At 39.9% G+C, this 19,271-nt stretch overlaps 2 protein-coding genes across 3 annotated transcripts; both read right to left on the reverse strand.

Moving 5' to 3' along the window:
• Positions 1 to 2,765: 2,765 nt before the first annotated feature.
• Positions 2,766 to 15,212, reverse strand: nars1 (asparaginyl-tRNA synthetase 1). 2 transcript variants are annotated; one of them, XM_073477637.1, is made up of 15 exons: positions 15,014 to 15,212; positions 13,057 to 13,139; positions 12,482 to 12,547; positions 12,107 to 12,199; positions 11,812 to 11,901; positions 11,062 to 11,140; positions 10,797 to 10,867; positions 10,318 to 10,404; positions 8,571 to 8,792; positions 7,191 to 7,390; positions 6,808 to 6,943; positions 6,585 to 6,698; positions 5,857 to 5,988; positions 4,702 to 4,833; positions 2,766 to 4,483 (listed from the first exon to the last, which is right to left on the reverse strand). In XM_073477637.1, exons 1-15 carry the CDS (start codon positions 15,054 to 15,056, stop codon positions 4,352 to 4,354), a joined length of 1,680 nt encoding a protein of 559 aa, XP_073333738.1. In that variant the 5' UTR covers positions 15,057 to 15,212; the 3' UTR covers positions 2,766 to 4,351. The 2 variants fall into 2 exon arrangements, with proteins under 2 accessions (XP_073333738.1, XP_073333739.1); XM_073477638.1 differs by having other exon boundaries at positions 15,035 to 15,203.
• Positions 15,213 to 16,412: 1,200 nt separating this feature from the next.
• LOC141005687 (tripartite motif-containing protein 16-like) lies at positions 16,413 to 18,159 on the reverse strand. The gene has a single exon (XM_073477639.1). The coding sequence runs from the start codon at positions 18,157 to 18,159 to the stop codon at positions 16,510 to 16,512; it is 1,650 nt and encodes a 549-aa protein (XP_073333740.1). The 3' UTR covers positions 16,413 to 16,509.
• Positions 18,160 to 19,271: the final 1,112 nt, after the last annotated feature.

Here is a 19,271-nt window from a genome sequence, read left to right on the forward strand (position 1 = left end):
AGAATATTTTGTTTGTTTTTTTGTATTTCATTGGATATGGATAATCGTATGCGTTTATTGTGGAGAAAACTGTAACACATTTCCGGTCATGAGTGTGGCTGCTTGATGCAGAGCTGTTATCTCAGTATGGCGTCACATCTACGTTTGTCGAAATTACAAGAAAGCCCCGCCCCCGCTCGTGCCGGTCACGCCCACATGACAGATTGTGTGTGTGTGTGTGTGTGTGTGTGTGTGTGTGTGTGTGTGTGTGTGTGTGTGTGTGTGTGTGTGTGTGTGTCCAGATATTGTTTATCAGTCGTGGCAGTCACTGTGTAATCCTGTTGTGTGGTTCAGAAAGAAAGAAGAGATGTGAGGAGAGAAGATGTGAAGGGAGGGGGACAGATGTGGAGGGAGGGGGACAGATGCAGTGTTCTGATTACAGTGCTTGTAAAAATTAGTAGATGAAATGTTTGACATCTTTGTGTTTTTGTCCTTAAACTTAATACTGAACATTTAGGCTATTAAATGTAGTTCTGTTTCACATTTCCTTCCTCGTGGGCTACATTACATGGCCAAAAGTGAATGGGCACCTCTGTCCACAGGGACAGTCTGTAGGCTATATCCACATACTTTTGGCCTTGCAGTGTGTACAACCTTCTACCCTCAAATCTAGCTAATTTAAAAAAGTAAGTAGTAGCAAGTAGCTGAATACATTAAAGGAGGATGAGCAATCAGATTAGATTCGATAAGAATTCAAAGTGCTAAGGAACATGGTTTCAGATGAACTTTAAGTAACACTATGTGCAACTTTGAATTCAAACTGCTTTATGAGAATGAGATTTGAGAACATTACTGAAGTCACACTGACTTATTGATTCGATATATATAAGCAGTGAACTGTTACATCTCCCCACCGAACCTACAGGGGCGATCAGACTATCAACTCCTGTGGTACACAGTGGTATTATGAGACAGGAAAGACATCACAGAACACACACATCTCGTACATAACATCAACATTGATGTTTCTTCACACCCTGTTAACAATGTTGGTTGATTTTTTAATGTTAAAGCTGTAATTGTGGTGACATCATATAAATTGCCCCTTTAATAAGATAAAAGCAGCGCTGTCAGGACTTCATTCCATCTGTGCGACTGTTTAAGTCAGACACAAGGCAGCTTATAAAAGAGAAGTCATTTGTCTTCCTTGAAAACTTTTCTTTGAATGGATTTTTTTGAAACAAAGGAAGGTGTTTTCAAACTGCTCAGCTTTCCTTTAAATCAGACCAGTTTTTCTAGAACCGAAGTGTTAAACTGCTTCCTTCTTCCTTCTAAAAACAGGTCGCCAGAATGAGGCACAAAGGCAACAAGGAATGATTCACGTGGTTGTGGCCAAACAAGGAAGTCTCAACATAGTCCAGCATGTTTCTGTCTGTCTGTCTGTCTTCACCGCAGAGACAATGTTGCTTCAGTGTCAACACGGTTTCTTTTGCTTTGTATTTGTAGAGAAGTTCTCCTTTTCATGTCATGCTATCACAGTCAGTTTTGTGTTCAGGCAGTATATTTGCTGTTCTGTTCAGGGACAACAGATCAAATCAGCTGCTAGCTTACTCCAGTGCAGTTACTTTAATTGTGTGCCGTCCCTGTGAAAATAAATTAAAAAATGTTATTTGCGTGTGTGGGATGCTGATAATGAGGGTGTGCATACATAAGAATTTCTTATGTGATAATGTGACACTACTCTTTTGTAAGATAATGTCATTCTTACAAAGCACACTTACAAGACAACATCATTTAAGGTATATTTTTGTGTACTGCTTTGTGGTCTGCTATTTAAATTAAATAATTGTATATGCCTGGGTTAATACATGTACTAGTTATAGTGCACAAGTTAAACATTTTTGATATGTTTTGACAGTAAATCTAAGAGTTCACTTTAAATTACACTTCATTTAAAGGGGCTTTATGTAACAATTTTTAGCAATTGACATGTGTTTATGACTTTTTTATTGGTCACATGTGAGCAGATTGTAACGTGACATGATTAAAGAGACCTCCCTCGTCTCTCTCGGTTGCCTACACAAGCCTGAGGACTATTTGTTTAATGCTGCTGGACTGTGGATTTCCTTGTGAAGGACTCAGGTCAGCTTTTTCTGCCATTATCAGTGCCAGAGTCCACTAACATAAACAACCGGCTTCCAGCAGAACACAGAAGTTCACAGAGCCCCATAACGATATATTTCAGCATACCAATTACATTGTTTATTCTAAGATGTACTAGTTTTTATTTTCCACTTGGGTCAAGTTTTTTATGTTGTGTTTGTATATCTTTATTAAACCTAGTGTCTTTAGTGCTTTAATAGTAATCGTGAAGAAAGTATACTTGGCTTAAGCTATACTCTAGGACACCTTTTTAAAAGTCATGTCTTTTGTTTCCAATTGTATGATGTGCCTGGTGTAAAGTGTAAAGAAAGTACATTTCTCTTTAGTGTATATTATTGTATTTGCTATGGTGGTATATTTCTACCAGGTATAACTAGAACTAAACGTATCATCTCTTTTTTCATTTCATTCTAGTGTTTTAAATTAAAATGTTAATGTTAGATGCCTTTTGTAAAGCACTTAAAATACTTTTATGTTTGAAAGGCCTTATATAAATGAACTTGGTTTGTCATGAGAAGAAAAAACACATTAAAATCCTCAGCAGGTGATCAACAGGTTTTGTCATTAGCCATCACTCAGAGACAGGAAACGTAAGGATGTAGAAAAACCCTCATACAACCATCTGTTTGAATCCCATTTTATTCAAGTGCAGTTACTGAGTAGTATTGTCATATTTCATAAGAGGCAGAGCAGACAAACATGGTGAGAGCTGGAGGCATGTCTAAACCACCAATCACAATCATTTGATGGACAGGCTGCTGTCCACGTTTCACTTCCAGACCCAGCTTTGTTCTTTCAGGTAAAGTGTGAAATGTTCTCAAACGCATGAGAAGTACACAGGGCGGTGAGGTTGTTGTTGTTGTGATTGGAGTTTTAACCAACCAGTGACAGTATAACCATCACCAAACCACTAAGAGACAATGAGGAGTGTGGTCTTCCAGTATGGTGTGTGTGTGTGTGTCAGTGCTGCATTAATCATGATTCGGATGTACTTTAGCTTCTTTACATCAAAACTAACAAAATGAAGTCACAAGCATAGGATTTGTGTCCACATACTGATCGACTGAGAATTCATTTTGTGGTCATCAGATACAAACGTTCTGTCACCATCACTGACATTTGATGTTTTATACAGAAGCACTGCATTCATGAAAGAAAGAAAACAGACCATATCACATTATTATGAGAACAGATCTACTATTTGTGAGAAAGACGCCATAATAACATGAAAAAAGTCTGTTTTTGTATTCAAATTGAACGTGTTAGTTAATAGTTTTCCGACTTCCTGAGCAGGAGGGACACACCGATTAGTCCACGCTTCTTTTTATTCCTGTGACTCTGACCTACAGAGTGTCTGAAGGTTGTGGTTTTTGGCCCCAGAAGACATTTTATACAGGCTCACTGTATTAAGACTCACAGACTCATTTATTTGAAAGCATTTTGTTCCACATCAGAGAAAAATGTGAATGCACAACAGGTATTCAATGTATTTTGACAAACTATATGGTTCCCGAACCTCATTAACCTAAATCTGAGAGTGGATGTGACTACTTCGTTATATTTTCCAATTAAGCTGTGACGCAGAAACCAACCAGAGTGGCCATCAGTTGGAAGATTGTCTAAGATTCTAAGGTTTTTTAAATGGTCCTTACATTTTAAGAAATAAACAATTACTGAAGAAAAGCTGCTGACATATCAGGACAACTCGTATGGCTGGTGGACAGTTTACCAAAATGTTTCAACTTACAGTTTATTCCTTTTTCTAATTTTCCACAGGAATATTAACTTAAAATGTATGATTAAAAATGATCAGCACTGCAACTACATCTCTTTGTATTTTACATAGCTGTTATCAAGCAGCATTCAGGACCACATTTGAGAAGGTTTTCCATTTTTTCCAGGACTTGCAGACAGTAACAGGACAGTGTTCATAACTGGTTAAATAATCAGGCCACATGAACGGATGCACAAAGGATCAGATTCAGGTTTCAAGTCAGAACAAACCAGGAGAAGGCAGTGAGGCGGATAAAAGGAGGGACTTCCAAGTCATACGGTACACTATGATTTTAACTCTTCAGAATTGAGGCGGATACAGAAAATAAAAAAGCTGAAGGGACAGAATACAGAATTCTTTTTCATTTAATATTGTCGCAACACATTTTATGGCAAATTGAGCGCTGCCACATGCCAGGTCAGTGTGTCAGAGTGTTCAGGGTCGGCAGCGCTGGATGAATCGTGGGTACAGGCAGACGTCTCGGATGTGATGTCGGTTCAGCAGCCAGGTGAGGAAACGCTCCAGACCCAGACCATAACCACCATGAGGACATGTGCCATATTTCCTCTGAAACACACACACACACACACACACACACACACACACACACACACACACACACACACACACTTTAATGTCATCCACATCAAGCTTCATGTTTTTTAATCTTTAAAAGTCTATTTAAGATGTTTTGCCTTACATTTTTTTTATTTATTATTTTTATTGTTATTCCTTTCTGGGCCAAGGAGCAAATAAAGTCAAACAGAAAATAAGTTGTGTGTTACCTGGTCAGTGTACCAGTAGTAGGGGGTCGGGTCGATGCCCTCCCTCTTGTACCCCTCCAGCAGCTCTTCAGAGTCCCAGATACGCATGGAGCCTCCGACGATCTCACCAACGTTTGGCATCAACACGTCGACCTGCAGCACAGAAACAATCATGAGACATTCAGACAGCTCATCACATAGAAAACAACATGACAGCTTCCTGCACAGGTTTAATTTTGTCTTTAAGTCTTTAATCACTTGAAGCCCCTAGTTTCTGAGTTCCGGTCTTAAGTCCAAACATCAGCTCTAAAGTCTACTGTCTCATTTAGGTTTGAGCTATGTACACGAACACCAATGGGAATGTGTCAAGTGTAACAGATGTTGCTGCACAACTAATACTTCCATCTGGTTGTATTAGAGTTTTATATCAGTGAGCAGGCTGGATTAACAAAAACTAAACATTCTATTCTGGATATTTTATGGACAGAGCATAATCTTAGGTTTAGGTATATGAGGGACACATCAAGTATTATCTTAGATATTTCTTATGGTCTTAAAATCCCACAAAAAAAACAAAACCCACAATGAATGTATTCTACTAACAAGTATTGTGTGTGTATCAAATCCTGATATATCTTATTCCTCTGAGCTATAGAGCTCTTTTGTTTTCAAGAAACTATTAAAAGCAGATATGTTCATTGACAACAACAACCAGCTGTTTAAGGAAATTATGAAGAAGTTTTTAAAAATCAATTATATATCTTTGAGCTGTTTTTATTAGCTCGTCTGGCTTTACATATGGCAATGTTTCAGTCCAGATTGAAATATAGAAACAACTGCTGAATGGATTAAACTTGGTGCTGTGGCTTTTCCTCTGGTACCACCATGAGGCAGACATTCGTGGTTTTGATTGAGCTGTTTTAACAACTATTTGATAGACTGCTATGACGTTTGATAGTGACGGGATGAATAGTCATAACTGGGGATCAGATTCTTTTTCCTCTGCCCCACCATCACCATCATGATTTAGTTCTTTACCAACTACTGGTACCTGAAAAACATATGGCATTCATCAGCTTTTGCAAATGACTTTTTATTCAAAGACATTTTGGTGAGACCTCTACGTTTTGTGCCCAAAGTTGAACTTGATTCAAGTGTGAGCTCTGATGTTCGTACCGACTCAGTGAGGCGTTTGTCATCGTCACAGCGCTGCATGTAGAAAGACTTGATCTCAGCAGGGAAGCGACAGAGCAGGATGGTCTCGTTGATGGAGTCTGTCATCAACCTTTCTGGAGCCTCGGGGATGTCCTGAGAGTGAGACAGACAACAGACAGGTCAAAACAGAAAAGTTTCACCCAATGAAGTCAAGACATGAAACCAAATTTACAAGATTAAGTTTTGTGTTGGGAGTTGTTCATGTTAATGACACTCAAACCTGAGACAAATCTCTATTCAATTAGCTGACTAATAATTACAAAATCTATGTTCCAACATCTTGTGCTCTGTAACACAGCTCAAAACATGATGTCAGTGTTGGTCAAATGTTTCTGACAGTCATCAGATTTATCTCCAGCTGATAGTCAGGACAGCCATACCCCCTACAGGTGAGTGCAAAAAACTGCAGGGGAGCTGAGCCCTTTCTTACTGACAGGACCTCACGACCTGCAACTCCACAGATGGTCAACAAAGTAAACAACTAAACTTCAGACTGAGACTCAACTATCAGCTCTTTAACTACTTGCATCACAACTAGTCACAAACTAACAACTCTTACAAGATGGCTGCTGATATAAAGTGAACTCTTGGCTCTGTGTCGTGATTGTCTGTAGACAATAACTCATTTAGAGAATAATGTGTGTTTTGGATATTTTAAATGGGGATGTGTTGTCATGTTAAATAATCACCTCTCCAAACTCGTAGAAGGTGCCGTCGTCCTTCTTGATGTCATGCTCTTTGAGCCACTCAATGGCTTCAGTGTAGTTCATCCTCTTGAACGGCCTCTTGGGGGGTTTGAAGTTCTGGGAGAAAAAACACCAGCAAAAGGAGTGATTAACTGTTAATTAGGATTCAAACTGTGTGAACATTATAGTTTGAACACACACATATATCCCAAGATATGTGACGTACGGGGTTGATGTCGTAGAGCAGCTCAGCAGCAGGGGATTTGAGCACTCGGTCCACCACGTCACACACCAGATCCTCCAGTCTGTTCAGCAGATCCTCAAAGGACATGAAGGGACACTCGGCCTCGATGTGAGTGTACCTGAATACAGAAAATAAGTAAATAATCAAAATGCAGGAGGCTTACAAGCCCAGTTGAAATGTAATTCATATTTTCCATTTTCCATAGATTTACTGTACTCTGCAGTCCTATGTCTTTCTAACTTTACTGACCAATATCATAAACGGTTACCACAATTAACAGTTGAATCAGTGTTTATCAGTCTTCCTCCATGTTTGTCAGTCCCTACACAAGGACTACTAACGTAGGTGTTGAACATCATACTCACTCAGACAGGTGTCTGCGGGTGCGGGACTGCTCGGCTCGGTATGACTGGGCAATACAGAAGGTGTCACCAAGGGCAGGTATGCAGGTCTCCAGGTAGAGCTGGGAGGACTGCGTCAAGTACGCCTGTTCGCCAAAGTAGTTGAAGTTAAACAGTGTGGAGCCGCCCTCCACCTGAGTCTGCACCAGGGTTGGAGGAGTGATCTGCAGACAGAAAACAAACAAACAAACAAATAAACAAAGAGCGGTCTTTTGTCCCCTCTCTTGATTTCCACAGATCAACATACGAAACAATCAAGTAGCAGGATTCTCATTAACTCTTTGGTACACCTTCAGCTCTTCAACTCCTCACTAAGTTAACCAACCCTCATTTCTGTGCCCTCCTATGGAAAAAAAATTCTCACACCGTGAATAGCATGAAATCAGATTGCAGCTGAAACTATTAATGACTGACTTATTAATTAAAATGATGTGAGTTTGTTTGGCTGACAAACAGACACACCAGCTTCTTCTTCAGTTGAATTTAGACAGAGCAGCTGCTCAAGTGTTGACACAGTCTATAACAGTGATTACTTTTGGAATATAGAGCTATTTATTTAATTATTTTATTTTTAATAAAAACAAATCACTAAACAACAGCTTTAATGGTTACAACTTTAAGATAAGTCTACATACTACTAAGTCTGTACATAGCCAATAAGGGGTTTGAATGGATTTGGATTTGATAAGATTTGGCACTGCATTTAAATTTGATAATATGCTACTAAAGCCAAATCCTGCTGTTCACTAATTCAAAGGATATGAGATAAGACAATCAGCTAAAGACTACAAACCCCAGGCTACACGCAGACATTTGCAGATTAGATATGGTCCCAGCTCAAACTAAGAAGCTGAACAAGAGAAAAAAAGCCACTGGGCTTGCTGCCTGTGGTTAACCCTGCACTGATGCAACAACATGATTTTAGGACACATTTAGAATTCAGTAATAGGTAAAGGGGTTCTTCAGCTTGTGTTTCTTTATTGAAGTGAAGATCAACACTTCAGCTTTAAGCAACCTGGCACCTTCTTTTATTTCAATTCAAGCCCTGGCTGCAGCTGATATAATGTGTATATCCGTGGAACATTCCTCATTTCAACTGAATGTTTTAAAGATGGCTCCTTCTGATAAATAAAGAGCAGTTAGGCGAATGTGATAAAAAAAAGGAAATGAATAAGCCTTGGAGCTTTACAAATCTGCTTATTTTATCAACCTGGAACTGAATCCAACAGGACCCCTGGCATCAGAATGCAACCCTAATAAACGTTTTTCTTCCATTAAAAGTAAAAAACCACACATTTAAAAGTAAACTGAACATGAAAAAGGCATTCAGGTTGCGTGCTTCACCTCATAGTATCCACGGCTGAAGAAGTGGTCCCTGAAGCACTGTGTGACGGTGGATCGGACCCTGAGGATCTTGGAGACGTTCTCTCCTCTGATCAGCATGTGTCGGTTGTTCAGCTGGACATCCACATCTGACTCTTCATTCAGCAGGTTGTCGGCCCCGCCCGCCGGAGCCAAGCCAATCAGCTCCCAGAAGTCACAGTGCAGCTCATGGCCTCCAGGCGCCTGGGAGAGGAAGACGAGAGCCCACTGAAGACCTTCCACACGATTTTATAGCGCAGCCAAGCATTCTGGATATATAACTGTTAGATCTTAACAGGAACAAGATCCAAGTCCATCTCCTAAGTTGTGGTTCAATTTAGGGCTGCAACAAATGATCTTTCATTATCAATTAATCTTTTCGATTTAACGGTAAATCGTCTGTTTACCTTATTTTCTGACTAAGTTACAATAAAGTTGAAAACGCCAATCAAAATTATGACGTCTTCAATTAGCTTGCTTTGTTGCACAAATCAATTTTCTAGTGGTGTGACAGAATGTAATAATTCCTCCCCATACTGTTTGGCTTGCATGTGACTCGTAGATTAATTGCAAAAAATTGAACCATTATAGGTTAAAATACAGTTTTACTTGTGCTGTTACTGTTTAAAGTCATAATTCCCTGAATCTGGATGCTGAGATGCAATTTACACTTTGTACCACAGTTAAACCTGTGCGCTACATCTGAGAGCTGCCAGTGAAGCTTGTTGGGATGACTCAGTGTTTTTGTGGTGAGGACATATTCTTCTTAACTGTATCTTAAATGTGCTGTGTTTTAGTGGCTGTCACTCAAGTCCATTTCCAACGCATGCACTGGAAGAATAGTAGTGTTAAGTAGCAGTAGCATAACCTGTCAGTGAGCACAGCTGCTGTGCTATGTTAGCCAAAACATGGAGAAACCAATCCTGTGTTAGCTTAGTTTACAGGCTACCAGAGAGCTAACCTGTCACAAGTGTGACACAGCTCATAGATCACCACTTAATATCTTCAATTTTTAGAAGGTGTGGTTCAGTCGGAGTACAGTAAAAACTCTTATATACACAAAGTTTAGACTTGGAGAATTTTTACGCATTTTAACTCCACAAATCCCTTTTGAAGTTCTGTCCTAATGGAACGCAAAGTTATATTTGCTCCATTTTGTTTTTTTGCTGATCTAAAAAATGACCCCGTCGTGACTCAAAATCAGGATACATTCTGAATTGTCAGTTTTGTGATCAGTTGCCTCTGTACAATTCTTATTAATATACACCCATTTTTGTGGTAGGGGAGTGGAGAAACCTAATTTTTCTCTTGGAGAGTGCTGGTTTCTAATCAACCTTTTTTTTTATGTGAGTGTGTGCAGGACAAAGACTTGTGACAGAAGTGTATTGGGATGAAAAAAGAGATCATTACATTCACTAATTACAATCCCATCCTTAATTACATCCCATGAAACTGCCACTTTTGTCGCCAGTTATTTAGAGAAATCACTTTCTACAGCTGAACATTAGACTGTAACATTCAGGCAGATTTGCCCTGTTAGTAAAAACTAGTATCACGTTGAAGTTAAACAAGTATCATAACTTGTTAAAGTGCATTTACAAACATCAGGTTACTGAGCTGCTGTATGTGTATCTCACAGTGAACAGGTTACTACAGTTCATGTGAGTGCGTTGTGTGATTTCCTGAACATGTACTGCAGGTTTTACTAGCGTGCAGCAGGTGTGTTTACCTGTTTCCCCTCAGGAACTGGAGTGACTGTTCCATACAGAGCTACAGTACTCTCTGTGGACAACACCAACCCGTTGTAGCATTGGCACTGAAGATGAGAAAGAAAACAAGTCAGTGTTAGTTAGCATCGGCAAGAAGAATACAGTATGACAGTCAACATGAAGCTTTATATCATAACCATAATAAACATTTAAGCTTAAATAATTTAACTCAAGCTTCTAAGATTATAGAAGTATTGAAGGCTCTGTCAGATGAAAAGTGTGGCAGGGACTTTCTACTTTTTGTTGTTGATTTTCTTGGGTTGAATTTTATTGTTTCACATTTCTCATTCAAAAGTTTATTCCATTCCAGCATAAAATTACTGACAGAGTAGCTTTGCAATGGTTGCGTTGTCCAAAAACTGGAAATTAAAAACTTGTTTTGCCCAGCCAAACGTGCAAACCTGTATAAAGTGTCAAATGCAAAGTTATTACGCTGTACCAGTTTATCAGACAGGACACTCTGGAGGAAACCAGTTCCATCTCTCAGCACAATGAACATCAGGTTCTTCCCTGTAGGCGGCAAGAAAATACAGAGGAGGAAAGTTAGTGTCAATCAAGTTCAAAAGATATATATTGAAATGAATTGTTGCCACAAAAACTGTTTCAAAGTCTGCTTTGGATTCATTTAAAAAAGAAAATTCTTATGACCAACTACAAGTGAGACACGTGGATGTATTTTTATTTCCATGTATGAGGCTCCTCACCCTGTCTCCTGAGGCGATGAACCCATCCAAACACTTTGACTCTCTGACCTCTCTTGGCCTCCAGCTGATGGATTTTAACCTGCAAAACACAGTCAACACTCATCTTTAGGTCATTAGCATCATAACAGGTAGAACTGTTTTTAAGGTTGGGTCCTTTTAATTTGGGACTGCAAAAATATGCTTGTTGCACAGATAATAAACAAATGTCAAGTACTGATAGTTGGCATCGACTCTGGCCAGATGTGTAATGTTTGTTCAGACAGTTCTTCATTTAGAAAAAAAGGGCCAATTTTAGACAGCTTGTGTTTTGTGCTGATTTAAAACACAAGATGTATCATGTTCATTACTGAGCATTAAGGAAGCTAATAGAAGGATTTTATTACCTCCAGAACTAGGCTAGCCCTTATGATGAATTAATGTGTCAGTAACGTGTTAAATGACAATGTAGCATAGTTGTAATATTGTACAGTGATTACATCAGTGAGTTATGAGAACATTTCTAAACTATGTTTTGTGTTATGAAGCATTCATTAACTATTTATACACCAGTTACAAATGCTTTTTATGTATGTGGAGTACCCTAAACACTTAAATGTAAACCACATGTGTTACAGCGTAATATAAACCATCTATTGACATGATATATTGTATATATTATATGAAAAGTTATAGTGGTTATCTGCACCAACATCCAGTGAGTTTATAAGGAAGAATTAGTAGCAGAAACAACATAAACTGTGAAACACCAACCGTTTCGGGCTCAGGCAGGCTGGGATCCTTCTCAATGACGATCTTCTTGGCTTCTTCAAGGTTCTTCTCTCTCCTCTCAGTGTCCTCAGCCTGTACAGCAAACATGGAGCAAACATGTTACATGCCTACTGGTCATATAGATGTATGAATTAAAGCTCAACTAGAACAACACAATGTGAAACTGTATATAGAGGGGACAAAACAGGACAAAACATTAAGTAAGGCAAAAACCAAACTATCTGTGTTATGTTGTTTCTAACAGGAGCTGAAGTGAAGAGAATGGTACAACACACACCTCCTTCTTGTCTTTGGCATCGTTCTTTATCTGCTCACGGTTGAAGGCCTTCTTTGCATTCTTCATCTGCGTCTTAGAGATCACTGCCCATCGCTGAGAAATGAAAGATGAGAAACACAAAAATGAAAATACTACGAAATATCTAATTAATTAACATCAAATAAGAGGAACATTTAAAAGGGGTCAGTTTCAAATTGGCCATCCAGAAAAAGTGTATCACGTGTTTTGAGGTTTAATCCAGGTGATCTCTTGTTTGTCTACTGTATCAAACTCGGTGTGTAACAATTCTCCACATCCACTTTTTTGTGTGCACGTAGCAGGGAGATGTGAAAAATAACTCAAGTGACAAATAAAGGAATGAGAAATCATACCAACCTCTCCCTCCTTCTGTGATTCTACATAAATTGTTGGGAATGGCTCCTTCCCAGCAAACATCAGAGCCTGTGAGGATTAGTTCATAAACACAATGAGATGCTGATAGACGTATCAGTGCAACTGGATCAAACAGTGGATCAATAAAAAAATAAATTAAAAAAACTCCACCAAGACTCAACCAAGTAATTTCCTTTTTAAACATTTCCTTTTGTCTGTCTTCCCTTACCCTCCTTTTCCCTTCCGCATTTCACTCCCCACTTTATTTTATTTAATATATTTAATTTAATTTATTTATTATCATTCATTCATTCATTATTTATCTCCCTCTTATTTCCCCTTCAGCCATTTCTATTATTTCTAAACCACTCCCCCTTATTGCTCCCCAACACACACATACAAACACATAACAGACTGCCCTACAGCTTCCCAACATACAATGTGCCAGTGTGGCACTTTTTTGTTTTCGTTTGTTTGAGAGAAGAATAAATCCTGTTGCATGAAGCATTTTAAAGAGCACGTGCCTGGATACAATTGAACTAAACAACAGAAGTACTTAAAGCCACATGATGGTTCACCTTGAGAGGAGTTTTGAAGGGTTTTTGCTCCGTGCCGTCTCCGTCCTGGTCGCTGCCACATTTGTCCGACACATACAGCTCACCTGTGAAACAGAGGCAGAGTGAGACACAGCAGCACTCCCTCTCAGTCATGGAGAGTACCGGTGGGAACCCTGGGCTTTTATCATTTACTCCTGTATGAACATTTGCTACAAACTACAGCATCAAGCTGTTTTAGGAAAGATCACAGATTTACGTATTCAGTAGGAGACCTTGAGCTTGAGGTTCGGTTAGTCGGTAGTGAGAGAGTGACATATTGATGGTTTTGGCTTTTCATAGCATGTGTTCTGCGACCGCAGCGAGTGACTGATTATCAGTGGAACTCTCCCTATTGGGATGTACATGTTGAGCTGATTGTGGTAACCTAAAATTAACACACCTGTGTAGATTGATTGGGAATTTGCCAGAAGACACACTGAGGATGGGTGTCTTGCCCAAAACGTCCGTGTGGCAATATTAAATAATTAAATGGGAATGCTCTCCTTGTTTTTCTCTTTCTTTACAGCATCAAGTCAAGAATAGTGTACACTGACCCCCCCCTTCCAACGCACGAATTGGCAAGATAAGTGAAAGAGAAGGGACTGCCTGATGATGAGTCACATTCTGAACTTTTGCCTCCTGAAGCAAGATTGAAACACACATTTTAAAGTGCCTACTCATCTGCAGCATCCCCAGACTGGACACAGACAGATAATATGAATGTAGTGCTATTGACATACAGAATAGGATTCTGCGGGGAGGTTTGAAGCCTCCAGTTTTGGTTTACAGGTAGAGCCAAATATTTCAAACCAATCAGTAATTTTTCAAGCACATTTGTCAAACATTTGCTTGTTCTAGCTTCTTAATTGTTGGATTTGCCGCTTTGCTTTGTCATGTATGATAGGGTCTTTAGGTCCACAAGGTTTCGGACATGTAGTTGAACATAAGAGGCAATCTGAACACATCACTTTGGGCTCTGGGAAACTGTGATGAGCATTTTTCACGATTATTGGACATCTAGTTAAGCCGAGCCTTCGTCAAACAGTTTATGGACAATGTGAACATTCCAACCAAATGTGATGTTAACTGTGCTGCTACAACAGCCTCAGCCCATAGGAGCATCAGTGAGGTGTGTAGCTCACAGCAGGTGTTCCAGTTCCTCCAAAGTGTTGGATGGGGTTGATGCCAGGGCTGCGTTAAGGTCACTCACTCCAAACTGGGATAATGATTTCTTTATGGATGGCGACATTATCATTCTGATACAGTGTTTTCACTGTTTCACTTTCAGTGTGCTTTCACTGAAAGCACAATTGGCATCTCATATTTCCCCCCAAAAAACAGGAAAATCAGAGCATTATGGAAGCCTTTTCTACATTTTAGAAGATGTCTCTAGACTTATTGTTTCTCCGTTTTTTTAAGGACTGATGCTCATCACCCTTGGACGTTTTGCTTGGGACACAGACACCAGACTATTTTGACCCTGCGTGTAATGTGACGCAGGGAGATGAAAGTGAAAGCACATGCAGTATTTATAACGGCTCACATATTAGTGAAATATGTTACATTTACGTCTGTTGCCTTAAAATACAGTAAAATTACACAGCGAGGTCGGCTTCATACGCTGGGTTAGCTAGGTGACTGACGCAGCCCCTTAGCTGCTGCATTGTAGACTGACAGCTGTCATGGCTAAATATTAGCCTCCATCGTCCTCATAGTTTTTATCAATGTCTGTCGATCATTCGGCAGCAGCACATACATTCAGTGACTGTGCAAATATGTTCCGTGTGAATGGACACCGAACCAGACACCTACGGAAACAGATACCAGCGTTAGCTAGCACGCTAACTGCTAATATCACAGCAACTGATGCAATCCGCAAGACACACATGTCTCTGGGAGCTAGCTCACTAGCTTAGGCTAGGCTAATATCTTCTCTTACCCACTGAGACTTGTTCCACACCTTTTGCTATCTCCGTCGCCATGTCAGTCCAGGTGTTGCGCCAGTCCAACTAAATAACCGTGTTGTAATGAAACCCCAGAAGAGACTGCCGGTGGTGTCTGCTCCGCTGCGGAGGTGCAACCTTACATCAGCCTGCCGCTGCTCGCTGTAATCTCAAGGACCGACGGAGGAGGAGGAGGAAGCGGTAGTTGCAGTTCACCAGCGCTGATTGGCCAGCGTGGAAACGTCACTTCCAACACAGGAAATCCGATTGGCAGTTTTCCTTATCAATTCACTGGTTGGTCAATTAAAAAACAAATCCCCATTCACGCCAGTCAGCACGTACAATACATCTTGTAATGTAGCACTATGTAGTTTTAGAGAAGAAATTCAAATATTAATGAGGTAATGATACAAACTCAGAAATATTTACTTTTTCCATAACTGAATGAACAAGCTGTCCTTAAAGGAAAATAAGGTCACTGTTTGAAGCTGGAAAGGTGGCAGGGTCCGCCACATATAAACAAAGTAAAATTAGTATGATATTGTGTTTATTCAGTCGTGAAAATGAAGAGAGTTTGTTTATTTAGTTTGTTGAGGTATAAACAAAACAGTCAATGAAGATCTTTCTCTTGTGATACAAATTTCTTCCTCAAAACTACATAGTGCCCCTTTAGCAAAATAAAATGAATAAATACACAAAACAAATTACGAAGGACGGTGTACAAAGAAGCGTAGAATTTGAGACAATAATATATAGAACTACAACAAAAATCAGGGTGGAAGATGATTATGTTTAATATGTAGGCTATATGATGTGTGAGAAATCCAAATAAAAAACAAATATTGATTGACTCAGAGAAAGTTTTAATATTTATTCACTATTCTATGTATTAAAACGCGACACCCCTAGTGATGGTTGCCCCCTATAAAAAAGTGAAGACTTGGTGCCACACCATTTAGGCATGCAACAGAAAGAAAGAACTGAAAACAAACATACACAACAGGTTACAGGCTGAATAATCACAACAGGCACATCATTACAACATGCAAGTGCTTAATAATCTGACAAGTCAAAGCAGTCCATTTAAACATGCTGTACATATTCATTATGTCATTTATCACAAAGACATGGTTTTAAAATCCTGTTCTGCTGTGCTGTCCTTCAAATATCACAGGTCTCTCACAACAAACCATCATTTACAGGAAAAAACATAAAAAGTTACACAAATTTATAAAATAATGAATGTGTATTTCTTGCATTATTATTCCTTGCGCATTTTTCAGCCTATTTTCTAACCCATCTATATTAAGATCTTCATTTTTCCAACTGTTTACATATTATACAAACATTTTACTTTAAAGAATAATTAACAATAACATTTTTATAGATGAAAGGAGATGAAAACTCACCAGCTACTGTGAGCAGTGGTCACCACAAGAGAAAGAGCACTGTATACAAAACCTCTGAATAAGTGTCTCTGTCTCCGTCGTTTTCAGTCTTCTATGTTTAAAGCTTTACAGATTTCAGCGCGATCAGAATGGTAAAACAAACTAAGTCCAGGACAGAGTGGGCGACTAAAAGTGGTCTGGACCCTGTGGAGGAGAGTCATGGTGTCAGAGACGCTGTAGAAGGACAGAATACCTGCAGGATGATCCAGGTACACTCCTATTTTGGAGGACTGAGGACCTGAGACGGAGGTTCTGATGCTGTTATGTCTGAATTCATAACCATTGTTGAAACACTGTAAGGCCCAAGACTTTACATTGTTCCCAAATACACTTTCTCTTCCTTCTCTGCTAATATCCTTGTATGCCACTGCTACAAAAACTCCACGCCCACTCCACTCCACCTCCCAGTAGTGACGCCCACTCAGGCTTTCTCTATACAAAACCTGACACCAGCTAATAAATCTGTCTGGGTGTCTGCAAGATTCTTGATTGCATAAATGATGACTGCCATGGTACGCTGTGCTTCTTTTAAAAGACAGACAAGCATGTGCTGTATTTGGATCCAGTGTGATTTGACATGAGTATTGTAAGAATTCACTTCTTGTCTTTGGCTCTGACTGTGGTAGTGAAACATCTCCTTCAGTCTCTGTCAGTGAGGTTTTGGTCCATTCTTCACTCAGAATGTCCTGTAGTTTATCTCTGACCTCCGACACAGTTGCTGTGGCATCCTCAGTGTAAGACAGAGAACATATATTGATGCTGGGTGAGTCTGAAGCTTCACTTAGACGCGGCAGCAAGGTGTAATTGTTCAGAAACTGGGTATGATCCTCGAGGTGTAAGAGCTGCTCCAGGTCAGCGTCTTTCCTCCTCAGGTCAGTGATCTCCTGCTCCACCTTCTCCTGAAGCTTGTTGATGTGAGTCACTTCAGTCTTCTGACGAGATCTGATCTGCTGCTTCATGTCTGTAAAGATCTTCTCGCTGTCTCTCACTGCTTTATCAGCAGAGCCGTTGACAGCCTCCACCTCCTGCTGAAGCAGCTTCACTTCTTTCTCTCTGTCCTGGATTCTCTGCTGGATGTTTTGTCGACTCACCTCGAGCTCTTTCTGCTTCGCAGTCATTTCTGCTGCAACTGAAACTGTGTCATGGCCTTTATGTTCATCCATGGAGCAGAGATAACAGATACACTGCTGATCAGTGCGGCAGAAAATCTTCATTACCTCGCTGTGACGAGCGCAGATGTTGTCCTGAAGCTTCTTGGAGGGGTCAACCAGCTTGTGTTTTTCAAAGGCAGGGGCTTCATAGTGAGGCTGGAGGTGCTGCTCACAGTAAGAGACCAGACACTGTAGACAGGACTTGACAGCTTTAAGTTTTCTCCCAGTGCAGACATCACAGGCCACATCTTCAGGTCCGGCATAGCAGTGATCAGCTGGAGCAGCTCGGAGTCCAGTCTTCTTCAGCTCCTCCGCTAAATCTGCTAACATGGTGTTCTTCACCAGGGCAGGCCTCGGTTGGAAGGTCTGTCTGCACTGAGGACAGCTGTAGACTTTCTTCTGATCATCTTCTTCCCAGTAGCTCTTAATACAGTTCATACAGAAGCTGTGTCCACAGGGAACAGCAACTGGATCCTTCAGTAGATCCAGACAGATCGAACAGCAGAGTTTTTCCTGGTCCAGCTGAACTCCTCGTTGCGCCATTTCACCTGATGACTAAAGTCTAATAAATGTACTTCCGGATAACACAGCATGTTAGTTACACCCATGTGTACGTGGAGAGAACGTGGACTGAGGGGAATGGCTTGAAAGCAGGAAGAAGAGGGAGGGGCTATGACAGCTTGATTTATTCTAGGAACAGGAGCAGTTCAGTGTGGCAGCCGCCTGGTGGCAGCCTGTTTTTTTGGCCCTTATTGACAACATGCATATTATGTTGTCCTCTAGCAGAGTAAATGTGGATATGTAGCCATAATGATCTTTATGGCAGTCAAATGGAAGCAGATGATGATGATTTTTCGATAAGGAACAGGACCCACATATACACTGTACACCTCTCAGTCAAGATTCAAGATTAATTTAATTGTCATTATGCAACACAAGACTGTGTCATGAAATGTTATAATGTTATAATCCCAAATGCTATACACAATGAAAAAAAACTATTCAGACTTACTAATCAAATAAAAATCAAGCCAGAAAAATCAACTATTTATAGTGGAGTGTTGAGGATGAGGTCAGGAGTCTCACAGCCTGAGGAATGAAGCTGCTCTGTAGTCTGGTGGTATGGCAGTGGATACTTCTGTATCTTTTGCCAGATGTCAGCAGGGAGAACAGACTGTGGATGGAGTGAGTGTTGTCCTTAAGCCTCTTTGGGATCTGTGCAGACGCCTCACCTCATGTAGAAATATTCTGTAGTGCTGGGCAATATATAGATAGACGTGTTATTGTGATATGACACTATATATGGTCTCTGTGATACAGCATAAGTGTTGTCCTTTCCTGGTTTCCCCTGTTGATGATCAAAGAAATTATATAGTATAACTTTCTGAACACATTTGCAAAGTAACAGGAACCAAATAAACATGCGATCAACTACCAAGCTGTGATAAAAAAAAGAGAGGACTAGGAGAGGTATACTGCTGCTGAAATAAGACCCATGCATTGAAATAGAAACAGCAGAAAATATCAAAGCATCAATAGAAATATATACCTCAGATAAAATAATGATATAGACATTAAAACAGGTTTCACATTCTATAATTTAAAAAAAAAGTTACTATGAGCTTTTTTTTGTAAAGATCTCTAGTAATTGGCAA

This window comes from Pagrus major, chromosome 12, assembly GCF_040436345.1.
Source record: "Pagrus major chromosome 12, Pma_NU_1.0".
Classification (NCBI taxonomy): Eukaryota; Metazoa; Chordata; class Actinopteri; order Spariformes; family Sparidae; genus Pagrus; species Pagrus major.